This window comes from Phasianus colchicus, chromosome 5 (genome assembly GCF_987193195.1).
Source record: "Phasianus colchicus chromosome 5, bPhaCol1.hap1.1, whole genome shotgun sequence".
NCBI lineage: Eukaryota > Metazoa > Chordata > Aves > Galliformes > Phasianidae > Phasianus > Phasianus colchicus.
In genome coordinates this window covers 15,782,583-15,806,596 of record NC_143440.1, presented here as the reverse complement: position 1 = coordinate 15,806,596, position 24,014 = coordinate 15,782,583, and the positions used below count along the sequence as shown (strand labels likewise).

At 47.0% G+C, this 24,014-nt stretch overlaps 1 protein-coding gene and 1 long non-coding RNA gene across 2 annotated transcripts in view; one reads left to right on the top strand and one right to left on the bottom strand.

The window, feature by feature from the left end:
• Window positions 1–13,686, bottom strand: part of LOC149917766 (uncharacterized) — a 28,044-nt gene extending 14,358 nt beyond the window's left edge. The window contains exon 1 of the long non-coding RNA XR_016466763.1: window positions 13,595–13,686. This is a non-coding gene — a long non-coding RNA (uncharacterized LOC149917766). The remainder of the gene's footprint in view (window positions 1–13,594) is intronic.
• Window positions 1–22,841, top strand: part of MUC5AC (mucin 5AC, oligomeric mucus/gel-forming) — a 50,621-nt gene extending 27,780 nt beyond the window's left edge. Inside the window, 22 exon segments of the mRNA XM_090140621.1 lie at window positions 654–9,488; window positions 9,582–9,696; window positions 11,707–12,269; window positions 12,999–13,201; window positions 13,639–13,813; window positions 13,966–14,216; window positions 14,517–14,700; window positions 15,004–15,202; window positions 16,182–16,360; window positions 16,589–16,658; window positions 16,955–17,055; window positions 17,414–17,445; window positions 17,736–17,913; window positions 18,596–18,700; window positions 18,876–18,910; window positions 19,271–19,393; window positions 19,505–19,603; window positions 20,317–20,445; window positions 21,250–21,307; window positions 21,871–21,973; window positions 22,603–22,801; window positions 22,803–22,841. Coding sequence (XP_089996747.1) covers window positions 654–9,488; window positions 9,582–9,696; window positions 11,707–12,269; window positions 12,999–13,201; window positions 13,639–13,813; window positions 13,966–14,216; window positions 14,517–14,700; window positions 15,004–15,202; window positions 16,182–16,360; window positions 16,589–16,658; window positions 16,955–17,055; window positions 17,414–17,445; window positions 17,736–17,913; window positions 18,596–18,700; window positions 18,876–18,910; window positions 19,271–19,393; window positions 19,505–19,603; window positions 20,317–20,445; window positions 21,250–21,307; window positions 21,871–21,973; window positions 22,603–22,801; window positions 22,803–22,841 — 11,975 coding nt within the window.
• The last annotated feature ends 1,173 nt before the right edge of the window (window positions 22,842–24,014 follow it).

Here is a 24,014-nt window from a genome sequence, read left to right as displayed (position 1 = left end):
CTCCACTGGCACCTCCTCCTCTACGCCCTTCATCACAGTCACAACCTCCACCTCCACCGCTACGCCCTCCACCACAGGAACAACACCAATAACCAGCACCAGCACCAGCACCCTCTCGCCGACCCCTACTCTCACCTCCTCTACCAGCTCCCCTTCCACCACGCAACACGTTACCTCCTGCGAGCCTGAACTGTGCTCCTGGACGGACTGGTTTGACGTTGACTTCCCCTCCTCGGGGACAAGCCAGGGAGACTTCGAAACCTACCAGCACATCCGCGCTGCCGGCAAGGAAGTCTGTCAGCAGCCAAAACAAATTGAGTGCCAGGCCGAGGACTACCCCGACATTTCCATCGAACAAGTCGGACAGGTTGTGCAGTGTGACGTTCACTACGGACTGGTGTGCAAGAACCAGGACCAGCACGGCAGTTTTAAGATGTGCCTCAACTACAGGATCCGTGTCCTCTGCTGCCGGCCTAACCCCAACTGCGTACAGACCATCACTCCTACCATCAGTCCCACCACCTCCATCTCCACTGGCACCTCCTCCTCTACGCCCTTCATCACAGTCACAACCTCCACCTCCACCGCTACGCCCTCCACCACAGGAACAACACCAATAACCAGCACCAGCACCAGCACCCTCTCGCCGACCCCTACTCTCACCTCCTCTACCAGCTCCCCTTCCACCACGCAACACGTTACCTCCTGCGAGCCTGAACTGTGCTCCTGGACGGACTGGTTTGACGTTGACTTCCCCTCCTCGGGGACAAGCCAGGGAGACTTCGAAACCTACCAGCACATCCGCGCTGCCGGCAAGGAAGTCTGTCAGCAGCCAAAACAAATTGAGTGCCAGGCCGAGGACTACCCCGACATTTCCATCGAACAAGTCGGACAGGTTGTGCAGTGTGACGTTCACTACGGACTGGTGTGCAAGAACCAGGACCAGCACGGCAGTTTTAAGATGTGCCTCAACTACAGGATCCGTGTCCTCTGCTGCCGGCCTAACCCCAACTGCGTACAGACCATCACTCCTACCATCAGTCCCACCACCTCCATCTCCACTGGCACCTCCTCCTCTACGCCCTTCATCACAGTCACAACCTCCACCTCCACCGCTACGCCCTCCACCACAGGAACAACACCAATAACCAGCACCAGCACCAGCACCCTCTCGCCGACCCCTACTCTCACCTCCTCTACCAGCTCCCCTTCCACCACGCAACACGTTACCTCCTGCGAGCCTGAACTGTGCTCCTGGACGGACTGGTTTGACGTTGACTTCCCCTCCTCGGGGACAAGCCAGGGAGACTTCGAAACCTACCAGCACATCCGCGCTGCCGGCAAGGAAGTCTGTCAGCAGCCAAAACAAATTGAGTGCCAGGCCGAGGACTACCCCGACATTTCCATCGAACAAGTCGGACAGGTTGTGCAGTGTGACGTTCACTACGGACTGGTGTGCAAGAACCAGGACCAGCACGGCAGTTTTAAGATGTGCCTCAACTACAGGATCCGTGTCCTCTGCTGCCGGCCTAACCCCAACTGCGTACAGACCATCACTCCTACCATCAGTCCCACCACCTCCATCTCCACTGGCACCTCCTCCTCTACGCCCTTCATCACAGTCACAACCTCCACCTCCACCGCTACGCCCTCCACCACAGGAACAACACCAATAACCAGCACCAGCACCAGCACCCTCTCGCCGACCCCTACTCTCACCTCCTCTACCAGCTCCCCTTCCACCACGCAACACGTTACCTCCTGCGAGCCTGAACTGTGCTCCTGGACGGACTGGTTTGACGTTGACTTCCCCTCCTCGGGGACAAGCCAGGGAGACTTCGAAACCTACCAGCACATCCGCGCTGCCGGCAAGGAAGTCTGTCAGCAGCCAAAACAAATTGAGTGCCAGGCCGAGGACTACCCCGACATTTCCATCGAACAAGTCGGACAGGTTGTGCAGTGTGACGTTCACTACGGACTGGTGTGCAAGAACCAGGACCAGCACGGCAGTTTTAAGATGTGCCTCAACTACAGGATCCGTGTCCTCTGCTGCCGGCCTAACCCCAACTGCGTACAGACCATCACTCCTACCATCAGTCCCACCACCTCCATCTCCACTGGCACCTCCTCCTCTACGCCCTTCATCACAGTCACAACCTCCACCTCCACCGCTACGCCCTCCACCACAGGAACAACACCAATAACCAGCACCAGCACCAGCACCCTCTCGCCGACCCCTACTCTCACCTCCTCTACCAGCTCCCCTTCCACCACGCAACACGTTACCTCCTGCGAGCCTGAACTGTGCTCCTGGACGGACTGGTTTGACGTTGACTTCCCCTCCTCGGGGACAAGCCAGGGAGACTTCGAAACCTACCAGCACATCCGCGCTGCCGGCAAGGAAGTCTGTCAGCAGCCAAAACAAATTGAGTGCCAGGCCGAGGACTACCCCGACATTTCCATCGAACAAGTCGGACAGGTTGTGCAGTGTGACGTTCACTACGGACTGGTGTGCAAGAACCAGGACCAGCACGGCAGTTTTAAGATGTGCCTCAACTACAGGATCCGTGTCCTCTGCTGCCGGCCTAACCCCAACTGCGTACAGACCATCACTCCTACCATCAGTCCCACCACCTCCATCTCCACTGGCACCTCCTCCTCTACGCCCTTCATCACAGTCACAACCTCCACCTCCACCGCTACGCCCTCCACCACAGGAACAACACCAATAACCAGCACCAGCACCAGCACCCTCTCGCCGACCCCTACTCTCACCTCCTCTACCAGCTCCCCTTCCACCACGCAACACGTTACCTCCTGCGAGCCTGAACTGTGCTCCTGGACGGACTGGTTTGACGTTGACTTCCCCTCCTCGGGGACAAGCCAGGGAGACTTCGAAACCTACCAGCACATCCGCGCTGCCGGCAAGGAAGTCTGTCAGCAGCCAAAACAAATTGAGTGCCAGGCCGAGGACTACCCCGACATTTCCATCGAACAAGTCGGACAGGTTGTGCAGTGTGACGTTCACTACGGACTGGTGTGCAAGAACCAGGACCAGCACGGCAGTTTTAAGATGTGCCTCAACTACAGGATCCGTGTCCTCTGCTGCCGGCCTAACCCCAACTGCGTACAGACCATCACTCCTACCATCAGTCCCACCACCTCCATCTCCACTGGCACCTCCTCCTCTACGCCCTTCATCACAGTCACAACCTCCACCTCCACCGCTACGCCCTCCACCACAGGAACAACACCAATAACCAGCACCAGCACCAGCACCCTCTCGCCGACCCCTACTCTCACCTCCTCTACCAGCTCCCCTTCCACCACGCAACACGTTACCTCCTGCGAGCCTGAACTGTGCTCCTGGACGGACTGGTTTGACGTTGACTTCCCCTCCTCGGGGACAAGCCAGGGAGACTTCGAAACCTACCAGCACATCCGCGCTGCCGGCAAGGAAGTCTGTCAGCAGCCAAAACAAATTGAGTGCCAGGCCGAGGACTACCCCGACATTTCCATCGAACAAGTCGGACAGGTTGTGCAGTGTGACGTTCACTACGGACTGGTGTGCAAGAACCAGGACCAGCACGGCAGTTTTAAGATGTGCCTCAACTACAGGATCCGTGTCCTCTGCTGCCGGCCTAACCCCAACTGCGTACAGACCATCACTCCTACCATCAGTCCCACCACCTCCATCTCCACTGGCACCTCCTCCTCTACGCCCTTCATCACAGTCACAACCTCCACCTCCACCGCTACGCCCTCCACCACAGGAACAACACCAATAACCAGCACCAGCACCAGCACCCTCTCGCCGACCCCTACTCTCACCTCCTCTACCAGCTCCCCTTCCACCACGCAACACGTTACCTCCTGCGAGCCTGAACTGTGCTCCTGGACGGACTGGTTTGACGTTGACTTCCCCTCCTCGGGGACAAGCCAGGGAGACTTCGAAACCTACCAGCACATCCGCGCTGCCGGCAAGGAAGTCTGTCAGCAGCCAAAACAAATTGAGTGCCAGGCCGAGGACTACCCCGACATTTCCATCGAACAAGTCGGACAGGTTGTGCAGTGTGACGTTCACTACGGACTGGTGTGCAAGAACCAGGACCAGCACGGCAGTTTTAAGATGTGCCTCAACTACAGGATCCGTGTCCTCTGCTGCCGGCCTAACCCCAACTGCGTACAGACCATCACTCCTACCATCAGTCCCACCACCTCCATCTCCACTGGCACCTCCTCCTCTACGCCCTTCATCACAGTCACAACCTCCACCTCCACCGCTACGCCCTCCACCACAGGAACAACACCAATAACCAGCACCAGCACCAGCACCCTCTCGCCGACCCCTACTCTCACCTCCTCTACCAGCTCCCCTTCCACCACGCAACACGTTACCTCCTGCGAGCCTGAACTGTGCTCCTGGACGGACTGGTTTGACGTTGACTTCCCCTCCTCGGGGACAAGCCAGGGAGACTTCGAAACCTACCAGCACATCCGCGCTGCCGGCAAGGAAGTCTGTCAGCAGCCAAAACAAATTGAGTGCCAGGCCGAGGACTACCCCGACATTTCCATCGAACAAGTCGGACAGGTTGTGCAGTGTGACGTTCACTACGGACTGGTGTGCAAGAACCAGGACCAGCACGGCAGTTTTAAGATGTGCCTCAACTACAGGATCCGTGTCCTCTGCTGCCGGCCTAACCCCAACTGCGTACAGACCATCACTCCTACCATCACTCCCACCACCTCCATCTCCACTGGCACCTCCTCCTCTACGCCCTTCATCACAGTCACAACCTCCACCTCCACCGCTACGCCCTCCACCACAGGAACAACACCAATAACCAGCACCAGCACCAGCACCCTCTCGCCGACCCCTACTCTCACCTCCTCTACCAGCTCCCCTTCCACCACGCAACACGTTACCTCCTGCGAGCCTGAACTGTGCTCCTGGACGGACTGGTTTGACGTTGACTTCCCCTCCTCGGGGACAAGCCAGGGAGACTTCGAAACCTACCAGCACATCCGCGCTGCCGGCAAGGAAGTCTGTCAGCAGCCAAAACAAATTGAGTGCCAGGCCGAGGACTACCCCGACATTTCCATCGAACAAGTCGGACAGGTTGTGCAGTGTGACGTTCACTACGGACTGGTGTGCAAGAACCAGGACCAGCACGGCAGTTTTAAGATGTGCCTCAACTACAGGATCCGTGTCCTCTGCTGCCGGCCTAACCCCAACTGCGTACAGACCATCACTCCTACCATCAGTCCCACCACCTCCATCTCCACTGGCACCTCCTCCTCTACGCCCTTCATCACAGTCACAACCTCCACCTCCACCGCTACGCCCTCCACCACAGGAACAACACCAATAACCAGCACCAGCACCAGCACCCTCTCGCCGACCCCTACTCTCACCTCCTCTACCAGCTCCCCTTCCACCACGCAACACGTTACCTCCTGCGAGCCTGAACTGTGCTCCTGGACGGACTGGTTTGACGTTGACTTCCCCTCCTCGGGGACAAGCCAGGGAGACTTCGAAACCTACCAGCACATCCGCGCTGCCGGCAAGGAAGTCTGTCAGCAGCCAAAACAAATTGAGTGCCAGGCCGAGGACTACCCCGACATTTCCATCGAACAAGTCGGACAGGTTGTGCAGTGTGACGTTCACTACGGACTGGTGTGCAAGAACCAGGACCAGCACGGCAGTTTTAAGATGTGCCTCAACTACAGGATCCGTGTCCTCTGCTGCCGGCCTAACCCCAACTGCGTACAGACCATCACTCCTACCATCAGTCCCACCACCTCCATCTCCACTGGCACCTCCTCCTCTACGCCCTTCATCACAGTCACAACCTCCACCTCCACCGCTACGCCCTCCACCACAGGAACAACACCAATAACCAGCACCAGCACCAGCACCCTCTCGCCGACCCCTACTCTCACCTCCTCTACCAGCTCCCCTTCCACCACGCAACACGTTACCTCCTGCGAGCCTGAACTGTGCTCCTGGACGGACTGGTTTGACGTTGACTTCCCCTCCTCGGGGACAAGCCAGGGAGACTTCGAAACCTACCAGCACATCCGCGCTGCCGGCAAGGAAGTCTGTCAGCAGCCAAAACAAATTGAGTGCCAGGCCGAGGACTACCCCGACATTTCCATCGAACAAGTCGGACAGGTTGTGCAGTGTGACGTTCACTACGGACTGGTGTGCAAGAACCAGGACCAGCACGGCAGTTTTAAGATGTGCCTCAACTACAGGATCCATGTCCTCTGCTGCCGGCCTAACCCCAACTGCGTACAGACCATCACTCCTACCATCAGTCCCACCACCTCCATCTCCACTGGCACCTCCTCCTCTACGCCCTTCATCACAGTCACAACCTCCACCTCCACCGCTACGCCCTCCACCACAGGAACAACACCAATAACCAGCACCAGCACCAGCACCCTCTCGCCGACCCCTACTCTCACCTCCTCTACCAGCTCCCCTTCCACCACGCAACACGTTACCTCCTGCGAGCCTGAACTGTGCTCCTGGACGGACTGGTTTGACGTTGACTTCCCCTCCTCGGGGACAAGCCAGGGAGACTTCGAAACCTACCAGCACATCCGCGCTGCCGGCAAGGAAGTCTGTCAGCAGCCAAAACAAATTGAGTGCCAGGCCGAGGACTACCCCGACATTTCCATCGAACAAGTCGGACAGGTTGTGCAGTGTGACGTTCACTACGGACTGGTGTGCAAGAACCAGGACCAGCACGGCAGTTTTAAGATGTGCCTCAACTACAGGATCCGTGTCCTCTGCTGCCGGCCTAACCCCAACTGCGTACAGACCATCACTCCTACCATCAGTCCCACCACCTCCATCTCCACTGGCACCTCCTCCTCTACGCCCTTCATCACAGTCACAACCTCCACCTCCACCGCTACGCCCTCCACCACAGGAACAACACCAATAACCAGCACCAGCACCAGCACCCTCTCGCCGACCCCTACTCTCACCTCCTCTACCAGCTCCCCTTCCACCACGCAACACGTTACCTCCTGCGAGCCTGAACTGTGCTCCTGGACGGACTGGTTTGACGTTGACTTCCCCTCCTCGGGGACAAGCCAGGGAGACTTCGAAACCTACCAGCACATCCGCGCTGCCGGCAAGGAAGTCTGTCAGCAGCCAAAACAAATTGAGTGCCAGGCCGAGGACTACCCCGACATTTCCATCGAACAAGTCGGACAGGTTGTGCAGTGTGACGTTCACTACGGACTGGTGTGCAAGAACCAGGACCAGCACGGCAGTTTTAAGATGTGCCTCAACTACAGGATCCGTGTCCTCTGCTGCCGGCCTAACCCCAACTGCGTACAGACCATCACTCCTACCATCAGTCCCACCACCTCCATCTCCACTGGCACCTCCTCCTCTACGCCCTTCATCACAGTCACAACCTCCACCTCCACCGCTACGCCCTCCACCACAGGAACAACACCAATAACCAGCACCAGCACCAGCACCCTCTCGCCGACCCCTACTCTCACCTCCTCTACCAGCTCCCCTTCCACCACGCAACACGTTACCTCCTGCGAGCCTGAACTGTGCTCCTGGACGGACTGGTTTGACGTTGACTTCCCCTCCTCGGGGACAAGCCAGGGAGACTTCGAAACCTACCAGCACATCCGCGCTGCCGGCAAGGAAGTCTGTCAGCAGCCAAAACAAATTGAGTGCCAGGCCGAGGACTACCCCGACATTTCCATCGAACAAGTCGGACAGGTTGTGCAGTGTGACGTTCACTACGGACTGGTGTGCAAGAACCAGGACCAGCACGGCAGTTTTAAGATGTGCCTCAACTACAGGATCCGTGTCCTCTGCTGCCGGCCTAACCCCAACTGCGTACAGACCATCACTCCTACCATCAGTCCCACCACCTCCATCTCCACTGGCACCTCCTCCTCTACGCCCTTCATCACAGTCACAACCTCCACCTCCACCGCTACGCCCTCCACCACAGGAACAACACCAATAACCAGCACCAGCACCAGCACCCTCTCGCCGACCCCTACTCTCACCTCCTCTACCAGCTCCCCTTCCACCACGCAACACGTTACCTCCTGCGAGCCTGAACTGTGCTCCTGGACGGACTGGTTTGACGTTGACTTCCCCTCCTCGGGGACAAGCCAGGGAGACTTCGAAACCTACCAGCACATCCGCGCTGCCGGCAAGGAAGTCTGTCAGCAGCCAAAACAAATTGAGTGCCAGGCCGAGGACTACCCCGACATTTCCATCGAACAAGTCGGACAGGTTGTGCAGTGTGACGTTCACTACGGACTGGTGTGCAAGAACCAGGACCAGCACGGCAGTTTTAAGATGTGCCTCAACTACAGGATCCGTGTCCTCTGCTGCCGGCCTAACCCCAACTGCGTACAGACCATCACTCCTACCATCAGTCCCACCACCTCCATCTCCACTGGCACCTCCTCCTCTACGCCCTTCATCACAGTCACAACCTCCACCTCCACCGCTACGCCCTCCACCACAGGAACAACACCAATAACCAGCACCAGCACCAGCACCCTCTCGCCGACCCCTACTCTCACCTCCTCTACCAGCTCCCCTTCCACCACGCAACACGTTACCTCCTGCGAGCCTGAACTGTGCTCCTGGACGGACTGGTTTGACGTTGACTTCCCCTCCTCGGGGACAAGCCAGGGAGACTTCGAAACCTACCAGCACATCCGCGCTGCCGGCAAGGAAGTCTGTCAGCAGCCAAAACAAATTGAGTGCCAGGCCGAGGACTACCCCGACATTTCCATCGAACAAGTCGGACAGGTTGTGCAGTGTGACGTTCACTACGGACTGGTGTGCAAGAACCAGGACCAGCACGGCAGTTTTAAGATGTGCCTCAACTACAGGATCCGTGTCCTCTGCTGCCGGCCTAACCCCAACTGCGTACAGACCATCACTCCTACCATCAGTCCCACCACCTCCATCTCCACTGGCACCTCCTCCTCTACGCCCTTCATCACAGTCACAACCTCCACCTCCACCGCTACGCCCTCCACCACAGGAACAACACCAATAACCAGCACCAGCACCAGCACCCTCTCGCCGACCCCTACTCTCACCTCCTCTACCAGCTCCCCTTCCACCACGCAACACGTTACCTCCTGCGAGCCTGAACTGTGCTCCTGGACGGACTGGTTTGACGTTGACTTCCCCTCCTCGGGGACAAGCCAGGGAGACTTCGAAACCTACCAGCACATCCGCGCTGCCGGCAAGGAAGTCTGTCAGCAGCCAAAACAAATTGAGTGCCAGGCCGAGGACTACCCCGACATTTCCATCGAACAAGTCGGACAGGTTGTGCAGTGTGACGTTCACTACGGACTGGTGTGCAAGAACCAGGACCAGCACGGCAGTTTTAAGATGTGCCTCAACTACAGGATCCGTGTCCTCTGCTGCCGGCCTAACCCCAACTGCGTACAGACCATCACTCCTACCATCAGTCCCACCACCTCCATCTCCACTGGCACCTCCTCCTCTACGCCCTTCATCACAGTCACAACCTCCACCTCCACCGCTACGCCCTCCACCACAGGAACAACACCAATAACCAGCACCAGCACCAGCACCCTCTCGCCGACCCCTACTCTCACCTCCTCTACCAGCTCCCCTTCCACCACGCAACACGTTACCTCCTGCGAGCCTGAACTGTGCTCCTGGACGGACTGGTTTGACGTTGACTTCCCCTCCTCGGGGACAAGCCAGGGAGACTTCGAAACCTACCAGCACATCCGCGCTGCCGGCAAGGAAGTCTGTCAGCAGCCAAAACAAATTGAGTGCCAGGCCGAGGACTACCCCGACATTTCCATCGAACAAGTCGGACAGGTTGTGCAGTGTGACGTTCACTACGGACTGGTGTGCAAGAACCAGGACCAGCACGGCAGTTTTAAGATGTGCCTCAACTACAGGATCCGTGTCCTCTGCTGCCGGCCTAACCCCAACTGCGTACAGACCATCACTCCTACCATCAGTCCCACCACCTCCATCTCCACTGGCACCTCCTCCTCTACGCCCTTCATCACAGTCACAACCTCCACCTCCACCGCTACGCCCTCCACCACAGGAACAACACCAATAACCAGCACCAGCACCAGCACCCTCTCGCCGACCCCTACTCTCACCTCCTCTACCAGCTCCCCTTCCACCACGCAACACGTTACCTCCTGCGAGCCTGAACTGTGCTCCTGGACGGACTGGTTTGACGTTGACTTCCCCTCCTCGGGGACAAGCCAGGGAGACTTCGAAACCTACCAGCACATCCGCGCTGCCGGCAAGGAAGTCTGTCAGCAGCCAAAACAAATTGAGTGCCAGGCCGAGGACTACCCCGACATTTCCATCGAACAAGTCGGACAGGTTGTGCAGTGTGACGTTCACTACGGACTGGTGTGCAAGAACCAGGACCAGCACGGCAGTTTTAAGATGTGCCTCAACTACAGGATCCGTGTCCTCTGCTGCCGGCCTAACCCCAACTGCGTACAGACCATCACTCCTACCATCAGTCCCACCACCTCCATCTCCACTGGCACCTCCTCCTCTACGCCCTTCATCACAGTCACAACCTCCACCTCCACCGCTACGCCCTCCACCACAGGAACAACACCAATAACCAGCACCAGCACCAGCACCCTCTCGCCGACCCCTACTCTCACCTCCTCTACCAGCTCCCCTTCCACCACGCAACACGTTACCTCCTGCGAGCCTGAACTGTGCTCCTGGACGGACTGGTTTGACGTTGACTTCCCCTCCTCGGGGACAAGCCAGGGAGACTTCGAAACCTACCAGCACATCCGCGCTGCCGGCAAGGAAGTCTGTCAGCAGCCAAAACAAATTGAGTGCCAGGCCGAGGACTACCCCGACATTTCCATCGAACAAGTCGGACAGGTTGTGCAGTGTGACGTTCACTACGGACTGGTGTGCAAGAACCAGGACCAGCACGGCAGTTTTAAGATGTGCCTCAACTACAGGATCCGTGTCCTCTGCTGCCGGCCTAACCCCAACTGCGTACAGACCATCACTCCTACCATCAGTCCCACCACCTCCATCTCCACTGGCACCTCCTCCTCTACGCCCTTCATCACAGTCACAACCTCCACCTCCACCGCTACGCCCTCCACCACAGGAACAACACCAATAACCAGCACCAGCACCCTCTCGCCGACCCCTACTCTCACCTCCTCTACCAGCTCCCCTTCCACCACGCAACACGTTACCTCCTGCGAGCCTGAACTGTGCTCCTGGACGGACTGGTTTGACGTTGACTTCCCCTCCTCGGGGACAAGCCAGGGAGACTTCGAAACCTACCAGCACATCCGCGCTGCCGGCAAGGAAGTCTGTCAGCAGCCAAAACAAATTGAGTGCCAGGCCGAGGACTACCCCGACATTTCCATCGAACAAGTCGGACAGGTTGTGCAGTGTGATGTTCACTACGGACTGGTGTGCAAGAACCAGGACCAGCACGGCAGTTTTAAGATGTGCCTCAACTACAGGATCCGTGTCCTCTGCTGCCGGCCTAACCCCAACTGCGTACAGACCATCACTCCTACCATCAGTCCCACCACCTCCATCTCCACTGGCACCTCCTCCTCTACGCCCTTCATCACAGTCACAACCTCCACCTCCACCGCTACGCCCTCCACCACAGGAACAACACCAATAACCAGCACCAGCACCAGCACCCTCTCGCCGACCCCTACTCTCACCTCCTCTACCAGCTCCCCTTCCACCACGCAACACGTTACCTCCTGCGAGCCTGAACTGTGCTCCTGGACGGACTGGTTTGACGTTGACTTCCCCTCCTCGGGGACAAGCCAGGGAGACTTCGAAACCTACCAGCACATCCGCGCTGCCGGCAAGGAAGTCTGTCAGCAGCCAAAACAAATTGAGTGCCAGGCCGAGGACTACCCCGACATTTCCATCGAACAAGTCGGACAGGTTGTGCAGTGTGACGTTCACTACGGACTGGTGTGCAAGAACCAGGACCAGCACGGCAGTTTTAAGATGTGCCTCAACTACAGGATCCGTGTCCTCTGCTGCCGGCCTAACCCCAACTGCGTACAGACCATCACTCCTACCATCAGTCCCATCACCTCCATCTCCACAGGCACCTCCTCCTCTACGCCCTTCATCACAGTCACTGCTTCTACAATTTCCACCAGTTTCAGCACCAGTACCTCTATATCAACCCCATGTTTCTGTAAAATTGGAAACAACATTTATTCTCCCGGTGGGTTCTACTATTTTTTTCAGTTTGTATATGTCTTCTCACTTGTAGTTTTTAAATTATTATTCTTCTTATTTAATTTTTTTTTTATTTTTATACTTTCATACTTTTTTTTCTGATATTTTCTTTCAATTTGACATATGTATAATGGTTACACAGTCTTTCAGTATCTCTGTCTTCTTCAGAGGTATTGTGGAAATCTCCAGATAAAATCGCCTGACCTTTAGTTTTGAGGGGTATTTGATAATAATGATTTTTTACTGAATAAATATTCTGTGAGAAATATCATATATTTTACAAGTGATACCCCATCGAATTTTTCATCATAGCTGATAAGATTCTATGCTCTGACTCTAGGCAACAGCAGTTTTCCCCATTTCTCCCTATTTTCATTATTCTGTATGGTATCATACAGAATGAAACATCACTTTGGTCAACTGGGACCAGCCTTTCTGTTTTTATCCTTTGCTACTTTCTTCTGCAACCCCAGTCTTCTCACTGGCAGGGCAGTAGAGAAAGCTGAGGAATTGTTAACTTAGTATAGTACTGCTTAGCAGCATCATTATTCTCATCCTAAATCTAAAAGACAGAACCATAGGAGTTTATTTGGAAAAAAAATTCTCTACCACCCCAGTTGAAACCAGGACACTTGGAAATGCAATGCTTTGATCAATTTTGAAGAATTTTCATTTTTTTTCTCTTTATTTGACTGTATTTTTTTTTCTTCTTCAGGTGAACTGATTTACAGCACAATGGATAGTGATGGATGTAGATTTTATGCTAGGTGTAGTGAAATATGTACAGTTGAACGCTACACTGGAGACTGTAATTTTACTACTCCATTAACCACTATATCCCCTCAGACGCCTACCATAACAACAACACATCCAATTCTTCCTCCGGGTTGTGTTTCTAGTACTCACCCTCCCCTACAGGTATGTCATTTCCGTGTTATGATTTTTGAAATAACATCAGTATTAGTTTTATACCAGAAAGATATAAGAAAGACACAGTTGCCAATCTTATATATTTTGGTTGTCAAAATAACTCTTGTTACCAGTCAATATATGGCATAAAATTTCTATGCATCTTTTTTCATTTTTTTTCTTTTTTTTTGTAAACTAAGAAAGAAAAGTACAATAATCTTTTTGTTATGATTTCGCAGCTAGTTAAACATGCTTTTTAATGCATGGCATTGTACAGGTAACAAACCTTCTCAATGAAATAAAAAAGCAAGTTTTCTTGTGCTTTTTGACTCTTCACTGAACAGAAAAGTCAAAGCTAGTATAGAGGCTTACATCTCATAACAATATTAGTAAAATTCATACCTGTTTGCAACTTACTGTGACAGCAATTTTTCTTCATTTTGCAGCCTGGCCAGAGATTCAAATTATCCAACTGTACAGAACTCATCTGTGAGGGAAACAACAAAGTTATAGTAAATCAAACAGTGTGTCCACCTATAAAGGAAATTACCTGTGCAAACAAATATCCAGCAGTATTGGTACCTGATGAAAACGGATGCTGTTACCATTATGAGTGTCAATGTAAGTGGAGATTAAGGACTTACATTTTTGAAAATAAGCAAAAGTTTGCACAGAATATAGGGGAATTATGTTTTCCCAAGGTTGCATTTGAAATTGTAGTATGTTCTTCTACATTTACTTTCATGTTAACATAAATATTTTCTTTATGCCAGGTGTCTGCAGCGGATGGGGTGATCCTCATTATATTACTTTTGATGGAACCTACTATACTTTCCTTGAAAACTGCACTTATGTTCTGGTGAAACAGATTGTGCCTAAATATGACAACTTCCGTGTTCACATTGAGAATTACTACTGTGATTCAAAAGATGGACTTTCCTGTCCTAAATCCATTATTATTTTCTACAAATCTGCAACAGTGAAGCTGACCCGTGAACTCCTGAATGGTGTGATGACAAATGTGGTAAAATAAATTTATTTTTACTTCTCTGTTACTGAAAAAGAGAAACAAGGCCCACAGGCTTACTGTTTTTCACTTGAAATACAGTTTGTTAGAATAGCAGATTATAAAGGTGAGAAGAGTATTGTATGTTGTTACAGCAATGCAAACAGGAGTTGGATATGATGCACAACAATACAAAGTTATGCATGATTATGAAGATTAGAAAATACATTACCATTTAATACATTAAAACAATCAGACAGAAGCAGAAGCTTATTCTGAAGTTGTGTTTTTGTTTTGTTTTTTAAACTCTGCATTCAGATGTACTTCAACAATAAGATTGTCCAACCAGGCTTTCACAAAGATGGCATTTATTTCTCCACACTTGGTATCAATATGATTGTAGAAATACCAGAGATTGGTGCAACCATCACCTTCAGTGGGCTGATCTTTTCTGTGAAACTTCCGTACAGCAAATTTGGCAACAATACTGAAGGACAATGTGGTAAGATGGATGTACTAATCATATTTTGCCCATTCTCCATAAATATTGTTACCTACTTTGGCTATGCAAGATCATGATAGGCAGATACATTTTGAAGTGTTTTCTGATGTCAGATTTGGGTTTTGGATTTTGACTGTTTTTTTCGTAAATTAAATTAAAACTCATGTGACTGTAAAGAATCCTCGTGAACTAGAGAATTATACGTTTCATGAGCACATCACATCTAAACTTAGCATCAACACACTAATGTACTGTGCATCACAGATGTGGCATATGAAGCTAACATAACCTGTTATCTTCCAGGAACGTGTACAAATAACAAAAAAGATGAATGTCGCTTGCCAAGTGGTAAGATCATTTCTTCCTGTCCCCAAATGGCTCATCACTGGCTTGTTGGTAATGACACATCATGCACTGGAGTACCACCACCATCAATAGTAACCACACCTCCTGCAAGGCCACAGTGTCGTGTTCCTGAACTCTGCAAGCTTATCATAAGCAAGTAAGAAAAAAAAAAAAACTAACAACCAGAATGAACTTGCTCTTTCTATACAGAAATGTTTCAGTATTTTATGAAATGGGATGAACTGCAGTCCTATCATGGGATCATTGCTGAAAAAATCAGCCTAATATAAGGATATATACAATAAAAGACCTTTGATAAAGAAACTGCTCTTCTTTAAGGACTTGCATCACAAAGATAGCTGAGTTAGGAGAAGTGAAATTAGAAAATGAGGGAGACAGCAAGCACTAAAGTCGATACACCCTGGGTAGTTACCATATACATTTCTGTTATCTTTTTCCCTCCCTGCTTTCCAGGGTATGCTTACTCACTCTTAGTCACACTATTAAAAGAAGAATGAAACTTCACATGTGAAGTGGTTCCTTAGTCCTGAAAGGAAAGAATTTGGTTACCAACCAGAATAACAGAACAGACAGAAGTGTGTCAGCCAAAGTCTCTTCACTTTTTGCACATTTTATGTAAAACACGGAATTAAAAAAAAAAAAAAAATACCAGCATCAACAAAGGCTGTTTCTTATACTTGTGTGAACTCTAGCAAAAGTTTTTTCAGCTGTGTCATTCATAAAGACCCTCATCTGCATGCTTGCTGTAGTGTCTAATAAGTTGCAAGCTATTCAATTTTTCTGTTTCTTGGGTACTTACAGCATTCTTTTTCCATCTACCTGATGCAATTGCCTTCTTAAATAAATTTCTAGTGTCAGTCTGATAAAACATTGTGTACACTTACATAAACACTATCCCCACGAGCCTCTTTAGAAAAAAATAGAGCTTCAAATTTCCTAGTCTTTCCATTCCTGAATCTATCTCCCACAGTAGTGGCCATTCATATAATTAACTCTCTTTCTCATAATACATTCCTATTGAAGCAGAGAGTAACATGCCGTTAACTGGGAAAATGCCACAAATGGTCAGATTTTACATAATGACCAGTTTCTTCTGGTTTCTTTTCTGTCTGTAGAGTTTTTGCAGAATGCCATGACGCGATACCACCAGAACCATTTTATAAAGGATGTGTTTTTGATGGATGTCGCATAACTGATGAATCCATGCAGTGTTCCAGTTTGGAGATATATGCTACAGAGTGTGCTGCAAGAGGTGTCTGTATTGACTGGAGAGGAAAGACAAACAATACCTGCCGTAAGTATTGCAGAACTCAAAAGTGTACGAGTAAACCAGTAGCAGTTAGGATTTTATTGAGTAAGTATATGTTGCATCTTACACTTGACTATAGCATTTTACCTACAAAAATACAGAAATGTCCATGCTGTCAGAAACCCCCGATGTAGGCAGTAAAGACAAAGTCACTTTTACCACAAAAATAATCTACTATCAGTTTTTGATCATTTTCCATCTTTTGTCATACAGCATACAACTGTCCAGCAAACATGGTATACAAGCCATGTGGGTCCATTAATCCTGCTACCTGCAGCCAAAGGTATGGAAAGACCAAACAAATGCTTATCTTTTTTTTTCCTTCTGTTTTTAACCACTTTCCTTACAAAATAGAACTATTTCATAATTAAATCTCATGCATTTTCATAGTTTATTCAAAATTCATAGATATCAGTCATTGCTATGAATATGCACTTCCAGTTCCATTCAGCAAAATACAAATTCATTTGTCTGCCTTGTATCTGACACGATCTTCTTTACACACCCGTCTCTCCAGCTTCACTGCAAAAACATGGTACTCAAATACACATATATATACATATATTCCTTTCACTCCAGCTTTGTTGACCATCCTGGCTATGGAGTAACTGAAGGTTGTTTCTGTCCTGAAGGAAAGACACTCCTGAGTGAAGACAGCAACATTTGTGTCTCTGAATGCTGTAAGTACTCTATAACTAGTTTGGGGAATGGAGAGCTGGATTGTTTAAGAGAAGACCTGATTAACAATGGCAGGAGATTTGTCATCTTTTACATAGTCAGATCACGGGCAAATCAGCTTATTTAAGCTCCTTTAGTCTCTAAAAACAGAATAATTAAAAAAAAAAAGTTTTTCCTCATCTTCCTTACTTACATGAGACTGAGCAAAATGGAAGAATTCTATCATTTCATATGAACTAGTCTATATGTTCATTTTCTTGCTAGATCTATGTTCATGGTGCTTTTATTTGAAACTGCACAAATTTAATCTTTCTGTCAGTTGTCAATGGTATAAATCTCCATTATTTATTTTTTTTTCAGCTTGTAGAGAACCAAATGGAGTATCCAGATGGGTGAGTATCACCACCAATGTAATTTATCAAATACAAGCAGCTGAAGCAAGAGGACATTTGTTGTTTGGTGTTTCACAAGAGCAAACCAACATCCTCAGAACCTTCAGTGGTCTCTAGGATCTTCTGCTAATTTGTTTCACTTTAAGGGTTTAACAAATCTAAAAATACTAGGACCACAAAAAGGTTGATGTAATTAGCTAATTAGCTATAACTGTATTTATGGATAAAACATTTAGAAGTTAAAAAAAAAATTGATTATTTTACTTATTTTTCATTTTCTTTTTGTATAGCCAGGAGAAAAATGGACAAAAAATTGCCAGGAATGTGTCTGTGACAGATTTACTCTCAGAGTGTATTGTACAAAATACGAATGTCCTCTGCCACAGCAAGTATCTTGTTCTGAACCAGGATACATGCCTGTTCAGACACAGATACCAGAAGATCCATGCTGTACCAGGACTGAGTGCTGTAAGTACTGTCCTCAGTTCTTTATTGTGCTTAATATACTATACTTGTTTTGGGGATCTACAGCAGTAATTTCTCTCTTGGTTTTTGTTTTTGTTTTTTTTTAATATATAATTTGCATTGATCTTATAACTTTTCTCCCTCATACTGCTTCTTAGAGCCTTGTTGCAAAGCATCTACTAGATGCTAGCTCGAAGAGAACAAATTTAAAGATGAATCAATTTTACACTCATAGACAAAGGAAAGTAGCTGTAAATTTGTAATTTAATGTTCGAAAGGAAAAAAAGAAAACCTGTAGCACTGCCACCACCTGAAACAATAATCAAAAGCTATTCAGTATCTCTTATTTTTCAAAGACCAGCATAAACATTTTATCTAATCTTAACATATCTCTTTTAAGAATTGTTCAAGAGAGTGTCTGACACTCAGAGAGCCATCAGATTTTCTGATTAGTTTCTCTTTGGAAATATGTCTTTTCAAGCAATCATCACTCTATTCGCTTGTTTTGCAAAGGTTATAGAAAAGCTCTTTCACTTTAAAAATAGATGGGCAAATATACTGAAATAGTTATTAAACTTACTTGTTTTTACCTACAACACTGTATTTGCCTCACTGGAAAACTTCTGAAGTTCATGCAAAACAAAACTTAAAAATTCATAATTTGCTGTCTTCTTTTACATTACAGACTGCAACACGAGCCTCTGCCCTGAGGTCACACACCAATGCTTAGAGGGACAGGAAGTAATCACAGTAACACAGCCTGGAAAATGCTGCCCTACCTTTGAATGCAGTAAGTACCATTTTTCAATGCATTACTCAGAGCTACGAATACAAAATCCTTAAAAGAAAAAGATGTAATTAATCAGTGTTGTCATATTGGGCCAAGAAAGGTAGCAGTTTCTTCATATACTTCAGCTTCTTAAATTTTACACCTTGGTGAAACTATCTTTCTTTCTTCTTTCCAGGACATGGCTGTGTAGTCAATGAAACCTACTATGCGGTAAGTATACAGTATCACTATAAAGTACTCACTATAAAAATACAACTTTACATAGATTCACAATGAAATGTTTTCGAGACCCCTATTGTAGATGCCATTTTGCAAAAAGGACCAAGATATTGAGGTCAGCATATCAGCACCCTTCCTTATATGCAAAAGTATTATCTGCTCACCTTTAACATTAGCATAATTTCCTTTCAAAATGAGAAGCAGCATGGACACAACCAACAATAGAAACTCTGCCTAAATTAAACAACCAAAATTGAATTTAAGGATAGTTTAGCCTATAGATAGTTCAGCCTTGAATTACACACAGCAACTTGCTATTACTAATATCAATTTTTCTTCTGTCTTTCCCAGCCTGGAACTGTGATCCCATCAGGCCCCTGTGAAAGCTGCACCTGCTCCAAATCCTCTTATTCAAGCCCTCAGAAGTTTGCTGTCAAGTGCCAGCCTGTTACCTGTGACACCTACTGTCCAGTGGTGAGTGCTATTTTACAGTCAGTAATGCCTACCCTGCTCAGTTCAAACATCTGCCGCTTAAGCTCAGTATCCTGGCTCAACAATATTCCTTCTCTGTTTCTTTCAAAACAGGGTTACAAGTATACAGAGGAACCTGGAAAGTGCTGTGGCACATGCAAGGCTGAAGCCTGCATAGTGGTCATGGAAGACAACACTACACACGTGCTTAAGGTAACTAGCCCTGCTGCAGCTCACCTTTGGTGAACTCTGTTTGCCTTTTAACTCTTTGCTTTCCTTGCCTCTATCACATTTACTTGCAGTGTCTTTTCACATATTCGAATACTGCTTACTCAGATGAGGAAGGACTGTCTCACATGGCTTGAACAGAACCTTGAGCCATGAGGCTAACGGTTGGCTTCTGGAACCAACCGTGATACTGAACAATGGCTTTCAGAAGTCCAAATAGAAAAATATGTGAAAGCAATGCCATCTTATTTGCCTTCAACAAGAAAACATAACACCAATTTTGCTCAGTTTTGTCTTTCTATGTACGGAGGCAGCTTCTGCTCCAAATACCCAAACTCAAGTTAGCTGTGAGCTCAAGAACAGGATGAGTTGGTGAAAACACCTGGAATTCTGTCATGTACCTGAAAAGAATTAGGGCACATCATAAATTCTGACAACAAAACCACTGAAACACAAGTCAGTCTTCACTTACCCCATGCACACAAAAACCATGACCATAGCCACCTAAAATCACATCCTCTTCCCTTGGTTAATGAAAAAGGTCAATAAGCAACTACCAGCTGCAATTCAAGGACATTATTGAGAATAAGCATGTCACAGCACATAGCACTGATAGAACACTAGTTGTTTGGGTATTTTTGCTTCACCTTCATGCAAGATGCTTTTTATTCACTTTTATTTAATTTAACTACTTTCAGATTGGAAAATTCTGGAGCCCACCTGGTAATAACTGTACAACTTACACATGTGAAAAATACAATGGCCAGTTCATTACAGTCATATCAAAGAAAAGCTGTCCCACCTTCAACCCGGATCTCTGTGAACCTGTAAGTACTTGTCTACCAGCTCTCATGTTTGTTTGAAAAGATTGCAGTGATTAGCACCAGCGATAGCAAGATCATGGTGTCCTAGAAAAATAACTACCAGGAGCATCACATGGGATGTAACTCTGATTTTATCCTCTCTGAAACTGTCTCCCATCAAATTTCACTTTAAAAAGCAAGTCAAAATTAAAAATGGCAATATATCCTCACTGGGGAAATAAAATAGCACAGGGTACTAGGGAAAAGGGCACAGCATAATGCTTTGCATTCCTAAAAGTACCAGGTGTCTAGGAGCAAGAATATTACCAGAAAATAATGGGATTTTTATTCCTAAATTATTTAGGCTGATAATTTCACTTTTGGAAACCAATCATTAAGAGCAAAGGTGAAGGAAAACAAGCTACTTCAGTTCACTTAATACACCTCAGGAAAGATAAGAACCAGTACCAGACATCTGTAGTGTCAGTAGTTCATTAACTGTTTTACACTGTCTGATATAACCCGTAATCTACACTGATTTTTGTACCTCAAAATATCCCACGTGCACTGCAAGCTTTATTTCTCAATTTTTACTACTGAACTCTGATGATAGCAAAGCAATTCCAGTCCCTTCCATGTATGCTTCTAAAGAAGTCTTATTAAGTACTGAAGCAGTAGTTATGCGCCTTTAATATTTAGATCTGCTTGAAATTAGATTCCATGCCAATACAAAGAACTTTCTGGCACCAGAAAACCCTACAAACCAAGTCTCTGCTTTATCATGCATATATGGAACCTGAATCATCTTTTTCTTTTTCCCCACTCAAGGACAGCATCAGGCTATCAGATGATGGCTGCTGTAGAGTGTGCTCGATCCCACCATCAGGTAAGTAATGGTAATTTTGGGTAAAAGCACAATATGTGCCTTGTTAGCTGCATTAGTTCAACTTGCACGGCAGGAACAAAGACAGAAGAGGTGAAAAGACCAAATCTGGTACCAGTGTTTCCATACCACCTGGTATGAAACAGAACATTTAGGGCCTTTGAAAATACGGATATAGTGAACTTTCCCATCCTGTACTGTTCAGTAGTAGCCTTTTAATGAAATAGAGAGGACTACGCTTATTCTCCAACTTCTACAGACACATTCTCTTTAAGGATGAAAGTGAAGCTGGTCCTGGGAGATGGAACAGTTGCCACGGCACTGCTCTATATTTCTGCATCCTGCACCACTGCAGCATAAAGGGAATTTTCCACTCAGTGCTAAGACAAGTAGCACAATCTATCATTTAGCCATAAGCAATTAAAAAAGAAACGCACTGTGACATAACTTCCTGTTTCAGCTCCATGCATCTCAGTTTTCAGCTAAGGACTGTCTATCATATATAAATATCTATTTATATATACATATATTTTAACCTATTTTCTCTTGGTTTGTGGCAACATCAGGTTGCAAGAAGCACAACACCACTACTGTCATCAAATACCAAGGATGTGTTTCTGCACCCGTTGAGATGACATACTGTGAAGGCAGCTGTGATGCTTACTCAAGGTAAGTGGTGTAAAAGATAACTGTAGTCTCCTGTCTTCTATTTGTTACGATAATAGCAGAAAACAAATAGCTAGTGATTTTCTACAATGTCTAACACTCACCAAGCCATCAACTGCTCCCATTATGCTAACCAGAATTTTTAACAGACATGGTGCTACATCAGCTTAATTATCTCAAGACTAACCAGGTCTTAATAGACTATTAAGTGACTGGTCCCGAGTTTTGATCTTGCCTATGTAAAAGTGAGGTTATTTGTTTCATACCAGTCTCTCATTCTGGACTGGCTTGATCTGTTATCGGGATTAGTTTTTTTCACTTTACTTTTGTCTTAATGAATTATGAATTACAAAATGGTTTGAGTTGGAAGAAACCTTTAAAATCATCTAGTTCCAAACCCCCTCCCATGAGAAGGGACATCTTCCACTAGATCAGAATCAAGAGCTAGGTTTACCCATTTTTACAATGAAGAACAAATTCTGTGTCACCAAACTACTGGAAGATTGGTAATATTAAGACATATCCCCACATGCAAACGCACAACTTCTACTTACATTTAGCAATGTGTGAGAGGGCAGTGATATTTGTCACATAATTTCTGAATATTTCTCTTTTGTTGGTTTTGCAAACAGGTATTCTCAAGAAGCAAACATGATGGAACATAAATGCTCATGTTGTCAGGAAATCCAGACTAGTGTAAGAAAAGTGACTTTGACATGCAGTGATGGAACCTACCTTGATCACTCATACACCTATGTGGACCAATGCAGCTGTGTGAGTGCTGAGTGTGTTCCACAAGACATTGCCAACCAACAACAGCAAACAGGCAAAATATGAGATAAAGACCTCTCAAGAAAAAGGGAATGTCTAAAATTAGAAGTAAAGAGAAGCCAAATAAGTTGAACATAGATGAAAACAAACATTTGAAAGAAAGTGTCAAAAGCAGCTACAATTTTTGACGAACAGCTTATATTTTCTGCATACAAGCTCAATATTTCTGTCTACATTATGTCAGCTATCCTTACCATTGTATCTCATACTGTTTTTCATGACTTTTCTTTACACCTTGAGAGGTACAGTATAAGATCATTTTTATATTTCCTGTTAGTTTGTCTTATGAGAAGTGCTAAACCATAAGATTTAGACCACACAAAATCTTTTATTAGAATGACATTCTTTTCAAGGCTTTCCTTTGATGGCACAATATAAACTGCACTGGTGCAGAATAAATATTACTCTGTAGGAAATCAAGTTCTGCTGGTCATGACATTCCGCAACTACTTGACAATATCTGAGATTTCCATTGATACACTGAACTATTACGGAACATTTCAATTTCAGTTCTTTGAGACAGATCAAAAGCTAAAGTCCAAGAAAAAAAACGGTACCTCTCTTTTACTTTCTTTTTTGCATTGTGGAAAACTTAGATTGCAAAAAGCCATATCTTCTCAAAACTATAAAATTGAATATTATAAACAATTTTTAGGGCATTTTCCTATCTATTCTCATGAGAAAGAAAAGAAAGAAAAAAAAAGAAAAGAAGAAAGAAGAATGAGAGAGAGAGAAAGATACTATAATGATAAGCTGCTGCATACTACTGTTTGTTTACATAACATCATCAGCATAGAAACTGTATGAAAATTTGGAATTTTTTTTTTCTTTGTGGTTAACTGTTTACAGAAGAAGTATATATATATATATATTGCCAATGGGGCAAATGAAGGACTTTTGTAAACAAAAGTAATAATAATAATATTATGTGTAAATTCTTTCCTAGAAAGCTTTTTAAAAGTTGTACTATTGCTATTTATTTTGTTTTTTGGAGAACTGATTTATTGGGCCATTTCTTTCAGAATTAACGTTACCCCATTTTTTAGTCTTAGTCATCTGGGTGTGGTATATTTTCTTCTTCCATTTTGTTTTGGAATATTGTTTTATTTTTGTTCTCTATGAAAAAAAGTAATGATGATTAATAAATTTTAAGCATTGTACAGCATGTCTCCTCAGTCTTTTCCCTGAAACACTCCCTGCTGGCCCTATAAAA